General features: G+C 36.6%; 2 protein-coding genes across 3 annotated transcripts in view; both read left to right on the top strand.

The window, feature by feature from the left end:
- The window catches only part of LOC129437102 (uncharacterized), a 129,214-nt gene extending 120,827 nt beyond the window's left edge, over positions 1-8,387 (top strand). For both annotated transcript variants that reach the window (XM_073862489.1, XM_073862491.1), the window contains exon 3: positions 2,503-8,387. In XM_073862489.1, the coding sequence (XP_073718590.1) occupies positions 2,503-4,598 (2,096 nt within the window). In that variant the 3' untranslated portion in view covers positions 4,599-8,387. The remainder of the gene's footprint in view (positions 1-2,502) is intronic.
- The window catches only part of LOC141349282 (uncharacterized), a 212,579-nt gene that overhangs the window by 155,295 nt on the left and 39,586 nt on the right, over positions 1-17,698 (top strand). The window lies entirely within an intron of this gene.

Genomic DNA, 17,698 nt, shown 5'->3' with positions numbered 1-17,698 from the left:
AGAAAAAATATTTATATTAAGTATTTATATATAATATAAATGTACAAATGTATATACACATGTAAACATTTCTTAAATATATACGTGCGTGCGTGCATGCATGCGTGTGTATATTTATATATACATAATTATTATACTTGTTTTCTCCAAACGGTTAATCGCGATTAATTGTTATGCAGCCCTAGTTGCAGTACTGAGTGATGTAAGCGGTACTGCAAAGAGTTTAAAGTTATCATCATCTACATTGCATAATATCTTCCAAAGATTCAGAGAATCTGGACCAATCTCTGTGCGTAAGGGTCAAGGCTAGAAAACCATACTTGATGCCTGTGATCTTCGGGCTCTTAGACGGCACTGCATCACATACACAAATGCTACTGTAATGGAAATCATAACATGGGCTCAGGAATACTTCCAGAAAACATTGTCGGTGAACACAATCCACCGTGTCATTCGCCGTTGCCAGCTAAAACGCTATAGGTCAAAAAAGAAATCCATAGAAAACATTTGGTGCATCATAAAGAGGAAGATGCGACAAAAAAGACCTAAGACGTTTGAGCAACTAGAAGCCTATTTTAGACAAGAATTGGACAAAATTCCTATTCCTAAACATTGGTCCTTCTCTAGCTGTTCCTTATATGTACATTTAACTTTTCCGGCCTCTTATTGCTACATGTCCCAACTTTTTTTGGAATGTGTAGCTGTCATGAAATCCAAAATGAGCCAATATTTGGCATGCCATTTAAAAATGTATCACTTTCAACATTTGTTTTGTTATTTATATTCTGTTTTGAATAGGGATGCACCGATCCGATATTCTGGATCGGTATCGGGGCCGATCCGGCATTTTTTGCTGGATCGGATATCGGACGAACAGGACCGATCCAATTCCGATACTGCATGTTACCCATGGTTGTCACTGACAAGCGATTAAAACGAATTTATTTATAGTATTATAAAAGCACCATAAACGTTTTTATGCACTATAATCAAAGTCATCTTACACTCAATAGCTTCATGTGAAGGAACAAACGCACATTTAAAGATATTAATGTTCACAGAAACAATGTAACTTACTTGCAAACTGAGTTAATCCACTGATGAGCAGCGGATGGATGAAAACGCGTCATTCAAAACACGCACACACAATAACTGTAACGTTAGGCTTTATTAAAGATCTGATTTTATAAAGTCTCAGTAAGCTGTTGGATGGATGCAATTCACTATGTGCTGAGTTAATTCACAGGTGAAGCGGACGGATGAAACGCGTCATTCAACACACGAACACTCAATAACTGTAGGCGGTTTAAAAGATCTTATTTAATAAAGTCTCAGTAAGCTGTTGGATTGTTGCAATTCAGTATGTGCTGAGCACACGATGCATCAAATCTCTTTGTGTTTTAATAGTTATGAACGTAACTTTCCATTGCGGTGCGAGGATTCCCATGTGAGTGTGAGGACGCTTCTAGAGCATCAATGCTGCACAGTATTGCGCAGAATACGCACTCAATATGATTTAGGCGCATCAATTCTGCACCCGAAATGTGCATAAAAGGTCCGGTTAAGTGCATAATTCCCAAAATAACCATCTGCACACTAAAGCTTTTTTACTGTGACTTTTTGCGCAATTAAGGAAAATATATTTAGCATACTTATTTGATCAAACGTGCCTATTTTATTTTCTCCTAAACACTGCCATGGTTAATAATTACTAATGTTCTTGTAACTTGTAAATCATTTTAAATTATTGGTTTTTACTATAAAATTATAATTATATATTATATAATTATATTATGCTAGATTTAGCAGAAAGCACTATACACATTTATATATAGTGTGCGTGTGTCTGTGTGTGTGTCTGGGTGTAATTTAAATTGCTCAAGAAAAATACAGTAGTATCGGATCGGCAGGTATCGGAATCGGACGATACTCAGAATTCAGGTATCGGAATCGGATCGGAGATGGAAAAAGTGGTATCGGTGCATCCCTAGTTTTGAATAAAATTTATGTTTGAGATTTGTAAATAATTCCATTGCTTTTTTTACTCACAATTTCTACAGTGTCCCAACTTTTTATGACTTGGGGTTGTACTACTACTAATAATAAACTTTCCAACACTCTGCTTCTACTACTCTTGACATCTATCTGACACTAAAACGCCACAACACCCATAAGGTGTCGCGAGTTTTGAAACTCCTTTATCCGGATCCGATACTCAGACCGAAGCGAGGCCTCGTTTGTCATTGGTTACGTGATTTCTAAAAACTACACAAGCCCTAAATCAAGGCTTCATCTGGCACCCCCATTTATTCTCGAGATGCGCTCTGAACACTCGCTTCAAATATCCCATCACTAGCAGTGACCCAGCTGTAATAACAGGACTCACACCTGTCTTCTGTCTATATGTGTGAATCTAGAAAAAAATACAGAATCTCACTTCTTCATCCTTCTTTGTGTAAATAAGAGTGAAAAGACAATTTAATTGTTTCTTGTTTCTTTCAGATGTGAAGAGTGATTCATGTTTGGATATAGAAATAACGTCCTCAACATCAAAAGAGCGACTGACAGCACAAACTCTTTCCTGCATCACCTGTGGAAAGACATTCAGCTCACAGAGACTTTTAGAGAGACATGAGAGAAAACACACAGAACAGAAACTCTTCACCAGATCTGAGATCAGCTTTACTACCTTACAAGAGAAGAAACTTCATTCAGAAGACCACAGAGAGAAGAAGAAGAAGAAGCAGTTTCACTGTGAGCAGTGTGGGAGGATTTGTGTCTCTTCCTTTAATCTAAATGTTCACATGAGCACACACAGTGATGAAAAGCCTTTCAACTGCACTGAATGTGGAAAATACTTCAAAACCAAAGACATTCTTAAAGTTCATCAGAGAATTCACACAGGAGAAAAACCTTACGAGTGTCCTCAGTGTGAGAAGAGATTTAGCTGTAAATATAATCTGAAGAGACATGTGCTTTTACACACCAATGAGAGACCGTATCAGTGCAGTGAATGTGACAAAACCTTTAGGGATTCAAGTTCATTAAAAAAACACCAGAATACTCACATTAAAGAGAAACTCCATCAGTGTTCACACTGTGATAAACGCTTCTGTTATAATTATCAGCTGATAATCCATCAGAGAGTTCACACTGGAGAAAAACCTTACAAATGCTCTCAGTGTGACAAGACGTTTGCTTGTTCAAATAACTTAAAATACCATCAGAGAGTTCACACTGGAGAGAAACCTTATCACTGTAGTCTCTGTTGGAAGAGTTTTAGTCAACAGGCCTCATTACTAAATCACAAGAGAGTTCATACAGGTGAAAAACCTTTCAAATGCTCTCAGTGTGACAAGACGTTTACTTATTCATCTAACTTAAAAGTTCATCAGAGAGATCATACTGGAGAGAAACCTTATCACTGTAGTGTCTGTGGGAAGAGCTTCTCTGATTCATCTCGATTAAGAGTTCATCAAAGAGTTCATACTGGAGAGAAACCTTTTCACTGTAGTGTCTGTGGGAAGAGCTTCTCTGATTCATCTCGATTAAGAGTTCATCAAAGTGTTCATACTGGAAAGAAACCTCATCACTGTAGTGTCTGTGGAAAGAGCTTCTTTAAATTATCTCAATTAAGAGTTCATCAAAGAGTTCATACTAGAGAGAAACCTTTTCACTGTAGTGTCTGTGGGAAGAGCTTCTCTGATTCATCTCGATTAAGAGTTCATCAAAGTGTTCATACTGGAAAGAAACCTCATCACTGTAGTGTCTGTGGAAAGAGCTTCTTTAAATTATCTCAATTAAGAGTTCATCAAAGAGTTCATACTGGAGAGAAACCTTATCTCTGTAGTGTCTGTGGGAAGAGTTTTAGTGTAAAGGATACCTTACTAAAGCACCAGAGAGTTCATACAGGTGAAAAACCTTACAAATGCTCTCAGTGTGACAAGATGTTTACTTCTTCGTCTAACTTAAAATCCCATCAGAGAGTTCATACAGGTGAAAAACCTTACAAATGGTCTCAGTGTGACAAGACGTTTGCTCAGTCAGGTCAGTTAAAAGTTCATCAGAGAGTTCATACTGGAGAGAAACCTTATCTCTGTAGTGTCTGTGGGAAGAGTTTTAATCGACATGACGTTTTAGTGACACACCTGAGAACTCATACAGGTGAAAAACCTTACAAATGCTCTCAGTGTGACAAGACGTTTACTTATTCATCTTCCTTAAAAGTCCATCAGAGAGTTCACACTGGAGAGAAACCTTACGTCTGCGCTCAATGTGGAAAGCGCTTCTCTAATTCATCTCAATTCAGATTTCATCAGAGAGTTCATACTGGAAAGAAACCTCATCACTGTAGTGTCTGTGGAAAGAGCTTCTTTAAATTATCTAAATTAAGAGTTCATCAAAGAGTTCATACTGGAGAGAAACCTTATCACTGTAGTGTCTGTGGGAAGAGTTTTAGTCTAAAGTGTACCTTACTAAAGCACCAGAGAGTTCATACAGGTGAAAAACCATACAAATGCTCTCAGTGTGACAAGATGTTTACTACTTCGTCTAACTTAAAATCCCATCAGAGACTTCACACTGGACAGAACCATTGACTCTTGCCCCGCCAGCGTTTTAAAAAAAGTTTCTAGCGCCAGCATTTTTCATGATTTTCACAAAATTTGAATGTCTTCAAGGCGGGGTGCAGGCGGGGAGGAGCTGAAAACGGAGACGTGAAGTCGGACGCGCCGTGGTTCCCGTAGTTTGCTGCATTTACGTCAGGCATGGCTGATCACGTGTCGTTTGCTTGCTTACTCGCATTAAACATGATTTGTAAGATGTAAACTACATAAAAAGTGAATTATACTGTTTTTAATGCCCGTGTATGAGCATAAGTGGAACTGAAGAGGATTACAGCATCTGTTTTTACAAGAATAAAGTTCGGCTAACTGAGGCGGCTGATCTCGAATCGCTTTCGCGGTACTTAAAAACCATATGACACAGGCTGCGTCCGAAACCGCATACTGTATAGTAGGTACTGAATTAGATGAAGTACCTACTTACTTGGCGTTAAAACAGTAGGTACTGTATAGTACGAATCCTGGTAGTATGAATGAGATTCGGACATACTACATTCGCCATGTTGCTACATCATGTGACATACGTCATCATCACGTCATGTCATTTCAGCACGAAAACAGCCGCATGCCTCGTCTTCTTCGTTGGATAACTCCTCGTCCGGGGCATCATGGGATAGTGAAGCGTCCATCGTATGCACACTGCAAAATCTCACCGGAAGTAGTAGGTCATCCGGGTACTTTTCGCATACTGTTTTTCAAATACTATGTATTCGGACATACTACTCGCCTCGCCTACTGCTTTTCACATACTATATAGTATGAAGTAGGCGGTTTCGGACGCAGCAACAGTCACGTGCCTGCAGCGCCAGCTTAAATCGGACAAAGTTACTAACCGGAATGCACTGCTTATAGTCAGCCGCCGATCAGTCTGCGCAGCGCCGCATGAAGTTGAACACACCTGGCTACTGTCATAGGGCAACACTTCTGAGTTGTATAAGTTGTGAAAGATCACCACCTGGTGGATAATAGCGGTATTGCGGAAAGCCGTAATTACTCGTCATTGGCAGGGAAGCGTTCTTTCACTACAGCAATGGTGAACAGACCGTGGAAAACCGGAACGTGAATAATAGAGTGTCCGTGCTCAACTAATAGCAGAGACGGCATCTATCTAGGTGAACCGAACAACGGTGTAATGATTCAGTTCGATTCCTAAGACAAGACGATGCTTACCCGACTGGCCAATAGGAACGTGGCCCCGCCCATGACACAATTTTCACAGAGAAAGCAAAATCCTGACACGAGAGCAAGAAATTGCATCGAGAGCAAAGAAAAGCGTTTTGATAGAAACACTTTTTTTAAGAGAAAATGTTTTCACATTAATTGCAAAAAACAAATACTTGAGAGATTTTTTTTCTCAGAAATAATTTTAAAAATTCAAATTTATATTTTTTATGTTCTATCATGAGAAAATACTTTCTCTCAAAACTTTTTTTAGTCTCAAATATTATAATTTTTTGCTTTTGGTATAAAAAAAATGTTCTCTCAAATATTCTTTTTTTTGTCATGAAATGCTTCTTTGCTATCAGTGTGATAACTTTTTCTTTCAAATAGTTTTATTTCTCTCAGATCATTTAATTTATCGCATGTAATAAAGAAACATATCTCGCTCCATACTGTCGCGGCTGACTTTTTGGTTCCGCTCAACGAAACTCAAGATTTCCTCAGGGTGTTGTGAAAAATAATGCGAAATTTCTGAGTTTTTATTGTTAACATCACCGGAAGAAGCATATAGGTACCTTTTCGTTTTCAGTCACCACCTTTCATGTTTAACTGGCCGTGCGAGCTCGCTAAAGTCTGTTGTTTGAAAATCGTCTTTGTTTTTGCTGAAGTTGAGTAAAGACATTCTTGAAATTGTAAAAACATTTAGTTTAATTGCTAAACTACAAGTGAACGCAATTTTAATAAATTTGAACATCGACCAGGGGAGTTACCTCCACCAAAATCTGGTTGAATGGACAAAGAATGTGAAGCAGTAGCCATAGTAGATGTCTGTATATAGACTGAATAAAGAGTGTTATTTGGTGTAATTAGTAGTTTGTTTTTTTATATATCAAACTTTTCAGAATTAGAATATGTAGAGGATATGGCAAACAGCTTATCCTATCCTGAACGATTCAGGTCAATATCTCAAAAATTAATAGTTATAGCAAAAAACTTCATAATTTTCATGATTCGGTCACTCATTTTCTTGAATTGTAATGGAAAACATGGGACAAAATAAAGTGATGATTTTCGAGTTTCAAATGGCCTGTATTTTGTTATTCTTGAACCCATAAACATGATATTGTTATAATTTATAAGCTTTTTTCAAGCACTTTCTATCTGAATAACTAGTTTTAACATTTAACCATTTTGAAAATTTTAGCACCTAATTTTGGTGGTTTTCGATCGATTTTAAAGTCTATATGAAGACAGGGTGTTACCCAGCAAACACAGAACGTTCCCCTAACGTTAGTTTTTGGTTATATTTTGGTTATTTTTTTGGGAACCAAAATTTTAGGTTTTATTTTTTGCAACCATAAAATAGCGTTCTCATAACGTTGTAGGGTGGTTATTTTTAAATAACCTAAAAATAACTTATACAGAACGTTATTTTTTGGTTCTTTTTTGGTTCTTTTTTTGGAACCATAAAATAACGTTCCCATAACGTTGCAGGGTGGTTATTTTTAAATAACCTAAAAATAACTTATACAGAACGTTATTTTTTGGTTCTTTTTTGGTTCTTTTTTGGAACCATAAAATAACGTTCCCCTAACGTTGCAGGGTGGTTATTTTTAAAATAACCTAAAAATAACTTATACAGAACGTTATTTTTTGGTTCTTTTTTGGTTCTTTTTTTGGAACCATAAAATAACGTTCCCATAACGTTGCAGGGTGGTTATTTTTAAAATAACCTAAAAATAACTTATACAGAACTTTATTTTTTTGGTTCTTTTTTGGTTCTTTTTTTGGAACCATAAAATAACGTTCCCATAACGTTGCAGGGTGGTTATTTTTAAAATAACCTAAAAATAACTTATACAGAACGTTATTTTTTGGTTATTTTTTGGTTTTCTGGAACCATAAAATAACCTAAAAATAACTTATACATAACGTTCTCTAATGGTTATTTTTTGGTTATGTTTTTTTTTAGGAAATGAAGTGAATGCATAATTAAACCCATTATTCCTTTAGTGTGCACGTCTAATATGCGCGTGCTTGTCTGCACGAGCTTACCGCCTTCTTCACGAGTACCCGCTTTATCTTGTGCTCAGGAAAAGTCGTTAATTTAAAAAAATAACGGTCCTTTCGTTTTTACCTCAGAGACTAACATTATTTTAGCGGTTCTTTTGTCTCTTTCTTGATTTAGTAACTTAAATATGTGAGAAGAAATATATATACGAGTGATTTCCAATCGATTTGAGGAGAATATAATGTTAGAAACTTTTTATTGTTGTAAAAACGGATAGCCGACTAACTGTGGTAAGATCTTTTAACCTAAAGTGACTGATTTATTTCTCATTGCGTTTTAACTTCAGAGTATATCATTCTAGCGATTTCTTTTTTGTTTCTTCATTAGTAGTTTAAAAATGTGAAAACGAAAATATATTTTAATTATTTCCATGAAGAGAATAGGAAGTTAGAAGCTTTTGATTATTGTAAAAACTGAGAGAGAGATGCTGATTGTTGTTACTTAATAATGGAGAGGCGGCTGCTGTAAGGTCTGTTAAACTAAAGTGAATTACATGTTTATATATTTTCAATAAATATCTGTTTTAACTCTTCTTTATTGTGTTGAAGTCACTATTATAAATTTGATAAAATATAATGTTATCTAAATACATAATATGTGATGTGTTGAGGTATTTTTATATAAAATAACCTGTGTTATATAATGGTATAATATTTTAATAGACATTTTTTCCAGTAATAGCATAATTTAATTATTATAGATTTTGTATTAAATAAATTATTTTATTCCTCCTTATACGGAAATGTGTTTTACTTATTTTAGATAGATATGATAGATAAAAACACAGCATGGGATGTACTTATAGACGTGCCGTACTTTTGTATGCCTTCACTTCTTCACTGAGGCTGGAGTCTTGCGCGCTCTGTCAGTGCGTGCACGGAGCCCCGGCAACGCTGAGATCATTTTTCACTCCATGTCAGCTGTGCATTTTCCAAGGTTTGTTTTTGGTTAGCCAGGAAAGTTTTCTTTACAGAAATAGAACGTTATTTTTAGGTTATTTTAACGTTTTCCTAACGTTAGGAAAACGTTACATTAGGAAAACGTTAAAATAACCTAAAAATAACGTTCTATTTCGGTAAAGAAAACTTTCCTGGCTAGCCAAAAAGAAACCTTGGAAAATAACGTTATGGGAACCAAAAACTAACGTTAGGGGAACGTTTTGGGAACCAAAAATTGTTAGCTGGGTAGAAGCGTGTGATTGATTTAAAAACAAGAGATAACGTTAGCTAGGCGGCTACTGCTCTGGTAAGATTCATTAAAGTGAATGAAATGTTTTATTTGTCATTTCTTTTTACCTCAAAGACTACATTATTTAGCAAATCACTTGATCTCTTTTTTCATTTTGTAACGTTAACTTAAATGTGTGAACAAAATAGTTTGTGATGATTTGTTTTGCTAAGTCTATTGTAAAGCAGTGAGCGTTTTTTCTCTCCAGTACAGCAGGAGGCGCTGCAGCTCTTTAGTCCGCAAATAAACTCACTAAAGAAAGAAAGAAAGAAAGAGCGCGTGTGATGTGTTTGTGGATCCTCGGTGTTTTTCTCTCTTGCGTGTTTCATTGAATGTAGTCTTGTCTCTGTGTATTTTTTTTGTTGAGGCGTTGATGATGAGATGTACTGTGCTGTAAATCAGTAGGAACTGATCTGTCCATGCTGGATATATTGATGATTTCATCACAAAAATCTCTCAGCTGAGGTGGCGTTACTGGAGACAAAGCTGAGGTCAATAGGAGATTTAGCAATGAATCGAAAGGTTTGTACAGCTTAAACATCATTTACCTGAATCAGACAACATCAAATAATTTCTAATCTTACTGTATGTGTGTGTTGTGTTATCAGGATGTAGATTGTTGTGAATCTTCAGTGTATGTGACTGATGATGGGAGTCTGGATTCAGTGTGGATGAGCAGAGATCAGAGCCGCACACCACAGACACTGCTGGACACTAAACTCTCTGAAGAGAAATCCAGACACACACAAGACTCCGATCTCAGTCTGACTTTACTCTGTTATACTGAGTCAAAGCCCACAGACACTCAGGACACTACAGTGTGTGACAGTAAACAGAGCTTACAGGAGGATCAAACCTCCACAGAGTCTCTGGATTCTGTCTGTAACGCTGGAGAAAAGCAGCAGATCCTGCAGACCAAACTGAAGATGTGTTCAGTTAAACTCATCGACTGCACGAACCTCATGATGAAGATTAAAACTGAACCCAAAGAAATCAAAACTGAACCCACAGAAATCAAAACTGAACCCACAGAAATCAAAACTGAACCCACAGAAGAGGAAGATCCCACTGATGAAGATGATGATTTTATTCCATCAGGTATGTCTCCTTAATTATTGTTGTTTTTAACTGTCATGTGAGCACCTGTTTTCAGTCACAAATTAACTAATTAAAAGACCAAAAAGTGTAAGTACTAAAATGTGAAAGAAGTTTAGGATATCTTTAAAACTTATTAAGGAATTGGCATGTAGGCTTAAAGGGTTAGTTCACCCCAAAATCACTTACTCCTGTGTCGTCCTTAACCCCCAAGTGCTCCGATTGTTTTCAGAACACATTTTTAGATATTTTTGATTAAATTCAGGAGGCTTCTGTCTGTCCCATTGAATTTGTTTGTTTCACAATCCTTTCCTCATGATAAAGGACATCGCCAAAAGGTCCATCAATCGTTCAATAATAATATTAATATTTACTTTTTTTTAGAGAAACCAAAACAAACGATTTTTTTTTTTATTTGTTCTCCTCTCTGGTTGTTCATGAGGAGACTACTACACGTCACCTGCTGACGTAGTTGGCAATCTTTTTTGTTTTTATCCACTGTTTTTATTGAAGCCATTATGCAAATATTGTCAACCCTAATTGTCAAACAAACCTGAAGCACTTTAATTAGCTGCTTCATGTGCGTTTGATTAGGGTTGGAGGTAAACTCTGCAGGGACACTGGCCCTCCTGGAGCAGGTTTGGTGACCCCTACTTTAAGCATTTTCCCATTATCGGAAATTGGTTTTGTAATATCGGTTTGACCTATAAATGCCGCCACCTTGTGGCAGTTTTGAGATTTGTGCGCTGGACGCCATGTCACCACTGAGGAGAGGAGACAACAGCCGTTTCTCAATATGCGTTCTTAGCCGTTTCTCAATGTCAAGGAAGGATCCTCGGAAGCTAGAATTTCGAGGATGCTACATCATCGACGTCCGTCGAAGGACTGTTCCAATGTCGAGGATCCTCGAAATTTCAGCCAAGGACTGAGTCCTTTGTTCGAGAAATATCCCATATACAGTAAAGGATGCACATTTGTATCCTTCGCGCTCTTCACGCGCTGAAATCACCCACAATCCTATGCGCACAGCACCGAAAGCACACCTTTCAATCACGCAATGACATAATGACGGGCACTTGCTAGCCTGTTCCATTTAACGTGTTCTCCGAATGCTTAAAAGGAGCCTCGCCTAGCCTCTGAAGGAAGTGACTTGTAAGGACTAGTCCTGCCAAGGAAGTATCCTTGACATTGAGAAACGGCTCTTGTCTGTACTTGCGTTCTTGTGGACTTGTGAAACGTCATCAGTCGCGGCCCAAGTACTGTTCCAATTCAAACCGTGTGTCTCAATCAGCTCCCTTGTTCAGTAGTCAGGGCACTGATCAGGGAGTCAGCCATTTTAAGGGCTGTCTCAATCGCAAAATCCGTTCAGTGCACTGGAACGTTCGTTCCCTAAAAATTCCCACAATGCACCGCAAAAACCAGTGAGCATCGATGAACCCTATGTTCCCTAACCGGAAATCACATGACCTTTTCTGAAGCTCCCCAACCGAACATCACGTGATCCAACTCAATAAACTGTATGAAATGTTACAGAACTTTTATAAAGACAAACGTTTGTTTTAGTTGTAAATATAAACACACATTGCTACACAGTAAGGAACCACAATCTACTCAATATTTAAAATAATAATATTTATTTAAAATTGTAAATATATTTATTACATTTAAAATGTAATTATATGCCTCCAATTTTATGCACAGATATGTAAGAGAATAATGACAGCTAGGGGTGTAGCGGTACGCAAAAATCACGGTTCGGTGCGAACCCCGGTTTTGAAGCCACGGTTCGGTTCATTTTCGGTACAGTAAGGGAGAAATGCAAACATTAAACTGCAGGTTGTTTATTACTAGAGCCCGACCGATATGCGTTTTTTTGGGCCGATGCCGATACAGATATTAGGGAGTAAAAAAGGCCGATAACGATATATCGGCCGATATCTTTATGTGTATATTATAGTTCAGTACACATATACTGCAGTATATTATACTACAGTACTGTACATAGAATACACTATATACTTTAACATAATATACTGTATATGAATAAATACAATGCAATGCAATGCAATGATCACTCACAAATGTGGTGATCCAACACTTATATTGATGTGACAAATTATGTACTATAGGCAAGAAGTTAACAATAAACTTTATTATCCAAAATGAGTCGGATATCAGTGCACTAAACAGTAAACTTGACTTATTATAAATAACTTTAAAACACAAAGAGAACAAAATACATAAACCTTGCATCATTTGCAGTTTTGACAAGAATAACGTTATAAACTTATGAAGTCATTGATTATTAGCTTTACAGTAAGTTGTGTACTTCACAAATTTGTTAGCCACTCACCGTTACGAAGACAATGCTTGACGGAGCACATACTAATGTACGCTATGTTTAATGTACAACGTTTTTATAACACAAACCCAGGGTCCCGTGCAAACTTTAGACTTTTATAAAACTAAAGCGTCTTCGCTCCGCCTCTTTTATTTAGCAAGGGTGTAGAGTTGCGCGAGCTTATTGAATCAATTGCTCTGAAATTAGCATGTTAACTAACAACACAAGCAGCAGTAATCTCATATAGTGATATATAAGTGCACGGCTGCGCGTAGTTTAAACGTGTCCTTTCTCCGTCTCGCGTCATTTCTCCCGCTTGCGTTTTAACTCGCAAGTCGACAAAGAGACGGATTAAAAACACAAAATGTAAACGGGAATGCGTCTCTCTTGTCCATTTATAATCCAATCGACCAAAGCGCGTCTTAATACCAGGTGTAACAATGTTGTGAAGAAGACACTGCGTGACTGCTTCCATGCCACCTGAACTGAGAGACTGACTGAACGTGAAGGGGGTGGGGGATTGGATGGTGTCACTACAGTGAGTGACCTGGGTCACCATTAGCAACCAGTATGGCGCACTCTGCTGGACAAACAAGTACTTACATCTTTTAAATGCATTTAATGTGTTCTGTAACAAACGTTCATATCGGCGCATATCTGCGGCTTATACGCCGATACAGATATATCTGCGACATGCTCATATCGGCCAATAAAATCGGCAAAACGATAAATCGGTCGGGCTCTATTTATTACTTTAAACTTTTTTTACAATTTGTTTACACTTTTTTTAAACACTTTATTAAAATATAACAGATAAAATATATATAAAATGAAAAAATAATAAATAAAATACTACTGCAAAGTTATTTTTTACATTATTTTATAACAGAAGGTAACTCTTATCTTAACCTTCTCTTAAACTTTTTCTACTAAAACCTTGAACTAACAAATTCAATTCCTGAATACATTTATGAATTATTAGCCTACATTTTTGCCACTAAAATTTTTCTGTTTTGATTTATTTTGGATTGTTTAACTCACAGAATTGAATTGGCTATGTACCATCTCTGTATAAAAATATTATTACTGCTCTATGTGTAACTGCATAGCAAGCAACATGATGATATACTTATTATACACTCATTTTGAGATTAGTGAGCTGCATACATAGCCATCTTTGATCTTTTGCACGTTTCTCCTAATCTTTGCTTGTGTCATCAATGTAAGCTGTGACTTTACTTATGAACCCCTCCGCAGCTGAGTAACAGCTGAGTAAGCCCGGGTTACAGCTCTTCTCTGTCCCGACCAGCTGATCGCATTGTGACAATGATATGATTGACGTGATATGCAGATGAAAAATCTGATCACGCATTCCTTATTCTTGCTGTCACAGAAAGCGCATCTCATGAATGCGTAGCAACGAAAGACGTGCATCCTCTCACGCACTTTTGAAAGAACAAAGCAGTGCGTTGACACGCGTTTAACATGCGCTTTTAGATACGACACGTAAACGTTTACATCAATAATCAAACGGATATACAACTAAGTAAATAAAAATCTTTCTGCCGGCCGAATTATGTTATATGTTTGACAGAAGACTTGCGCTGAACGCGGAGACTTCCGCCACTTAATATGTTCGTATGGAAACGCACGTATTATGTTCCGCACAGGTGCACACAAAATGCATTCGGCCTTTCGGTGCACGTGCGCACCGTGCCGAAAGCCCTGAACCGAAACGGTCCGGTTCGAATACACGTACCGTTACACCCCTAATGACAGCGTTTTTCACAATGTACTGTTTTTAAAATAGGAAAGTTCGCATCAAGCCCAAGTTCACATAAAATCCCCGGATGTGTTCTTGATCCGCCCATTTTATCGAGGATGCATCAGAGGAGACTTGTGTGGATTATGACAGCGAAGTTTCCCGGAATGCATTTCACGTCAGGAGTTCGTTCTTCCGAGTCTGAACTTGCAAGTTCGAACTACGAAAGACACAAGTCCGAGTTTGGCGTACTTGGTATTGAGAAACGGCTAACAACAACAGCGTGCGCAGCAAATATGACGGCGGAGTGACGCAACTTCATTAAAAGGACTTTGAGTATACTTACTTTGCTTTAATAAATCAATTTATGTAACATAACAGACAGTAATGCACAGATAAGATGTGTTATAAATGCCTGAAAAGCCATCTATGCAGCTTGACTAAGAAATTGAGACAATTCACAGAGTCACGTAAATTAATTCATCAAATCCTGCCCCAGTAACAACATAGCTTTTCATGAATTAAACAGCCATGAATGAATGCTTGTGTGGGAAATAAAAATGCTGAATTAATTTTTTTGTATGCTTATTAATAGCCTTTTAAACTCCCGTTCATCTTGCTGTTCACTTACCGGGTTGAAGGCTGAAGCACAGCCACCACATTCAGCTTTTAAGATGTACCCCAAGTTATATTAACATTAACCAGATAAACATTATTTTGCTCTGTGGATATTAATTATTTATTACCAGAGGTGGACACTACTTGAGTATTTTATGTTCATTTTTCAATCATCTGTGCTTTATCAGAGTGTTTGTCTTTGGGAAAAAATTACTTTACTATGTAACATAACATACTAAACAATGTTCACTATTCTAAAGCATATAATCATACTGTGTATTCCTTTAATATTGCATATTAAAATTGATTTAATACCTAATTACATAAAAATTGGGTACTTTTACTTTTCTTGAGTAAAAGTAAAAAAAAATAGATGTTTAATGTACTTTAATATTAAATATAAACCAAAAACATGAAATTATGAAATGTAGTGGAGTAAAAATTATGAATATGCTTTGGAATGTTTTAAAATTTGAATACTTAAAAATAAATTTTTTATGTAGAAAGTAAAAATACTTAAGTAGTGTCTGCCTCTGTTTATTACTTTCGTGAGCTATAACAAGTTTGATAAAGGTGATGGATGAGCAAATGCATAGATAAACAGCGTTTTGTCAACAGCCATTTCATAAACTATAACAACAAAATGTTAATTATTCTGGCATGAAATACCAGTTTGGGAATTCAATGATATATACACTGTTTGATTTGTTACTTTCCTAACAATGTAATTTTTCTTATTAATTATTTATTAAATTAGTATTATTTTTCACTCTTTCACTCCTCTATTTATTATTAGAGCCCGACCGATATGCATTTTTTGGGCCGATACAGATATTAGGGAGTAAAAAAGACAGATAACAATATATCGGCCGGTATTCATTGTGTATTATAGTACAGTTCACATATACTACAGTATATTATATTATATTATACTACAGTACTGTACATAGAATACACTATATATACATTATATTTGCAACGATCACTCACAAATGTGGTGATCAAACACTTAAAATGCTGTGACAAAGACGTGTAATACATGCAGGTGTGTTTAACAATAAACTTTATTATCCAAAATGAGTCTGATATCAGTGCACAAAACCGTAAACTTGACTTATGAATAACTTTAAAACACAAAAAGAACAACATACAACTTGAATCATTGGCAGGTTTGACCAGAATAACGTTATATAGGACTTGTATTGAAAAGGGAAACTTATGAAGTTTATTAGCTTTACAGTAAGTTATGTACTTAACAAATTAATAAGCATCTTTAAGAAGACAATGCTTGACCGGCAACATATGTAGTAATATATGATGTAGGCTAATGTTTAATGTTAAATGGACTTTAGACTTTTACCAAACTAAAGCATCTGCTCTCCCCCTCTTTTATATAGCGTTGCGAGGGTTTAAAGTTGCGACTTATTTAATCAATTGCTCTGAAATTAGCATGTTCAGTAACAACACAAGCAGCTTTCTTTTCAACAACTCGCAAGTGGACAAAAGAGGCGAATTAAAAATACAAAGTGTAAACGGGAATGTCTCTCTCTCTCTCTCTCTCTCTCTCTCTCTCTCTCTCTCTCTCTCTCTCTCTCTCTCTCTCTCTCTCTCTCTCTCTCTCTCTCTCTCGTCCACTTTTAATCTAATCGACCAAAGGTGTCTTAATAACCAGGTGTAAAAATGTTGTGAAGAGACCGCGTGACTGCCGCTGCCTAAACACTCAGCATAGGTGCCAATTCTGGGTTTATCACCAGGTTCACGCAGGTGTGTCGGCCAGAACACTCCTTAAGGCCAAATATTCCAGAGTATGCAATAAAGAGCTGGGAGATATTCTTAATTTTCTGTTTATTCTCCTTTTCTTGTATGAGTGAGTTTAAATGCAATTTGAATACAGTGTGTGGTTTCTATAAAGAGAGAAACAAAATACAAATGAATACGGGAAACATACATATACTCATTCCCCTCTACATTATAATATAAAATAAACAATAATCAGAAAATATGACTATATATCTCTTAAACTTAAAGGGCCAATCAGTAGAATTTTAAGTGTTTTATTAATCAAAATCAATGTCTTTATTCATAAATATGTCCTCGTTGGTGTCAAATGACCTCTGCCAGTGATCTGACTTTTGTTTGTAAGCTTAGAATTTCTTCTCTTCACTTACATTGAACGGGTAAGTCCAAGGAGGCATCCATGTCGTTCCGCCGTATTGATAAACTATAATAACAGAGAGGGACAAAAAGCACTAGCCTACAAACGCGTTTCCACAACGCGTTTTCATTCAGAACACGTGAACCAGCTGCAACGGATAAGGAGATCAGCGATTACATAACGGCTACCATAGTTGAAACACGCATTTGGAAAGGGGAGGAGCTAGTAAGCACTGTTTGTTTGAATGGAAAATACAATTCCACCACTAGATGGGGGTAGATCCTACTGATTGTCCCTTTAAGAAAAGTATGCAAAGAGAAAGGATTTAAACACTTCTAATATTATCTACCATACATTAAGTTACCAATAACGTAACTATAACATACTGTCATTTATAACATACTTTAAAGCCTTAATAGCAGTCCAGATAATATTTAACACCACATAAAACTTTACTCAGCCACAATAATGAACATTTATAACAACAAGTGTTAAATAAAGCAAACATGTCTCAACACGATATGAAATATCTGATCCGACGTATTGAATCAGGTAGATATAATTAACACAACGGTCGTGTAGCGACCCTTAAAAACTCTTAATTAACATATAAAATAACAGAAATAACAGCGCCAAAAATACATGA

Source organism: Misgurnus anguillicaudatus, chromosome 24, assembly GCF_027580225.2.
Source record: "Misgurnus anguillicaudatus chromosome 24, ASM2758022v2, whole genome shotgun sequence".
Lineage (NCBI taxonomy): Eukaryota > Metazoa > Chordata > Actinopteri > Cypriniformes > Cobitidae > Misgurnus > Misgurnus anguillicaudatus.
This window is presented reverse-complemented; position numbering and strand designations above follow the sequence as displayed.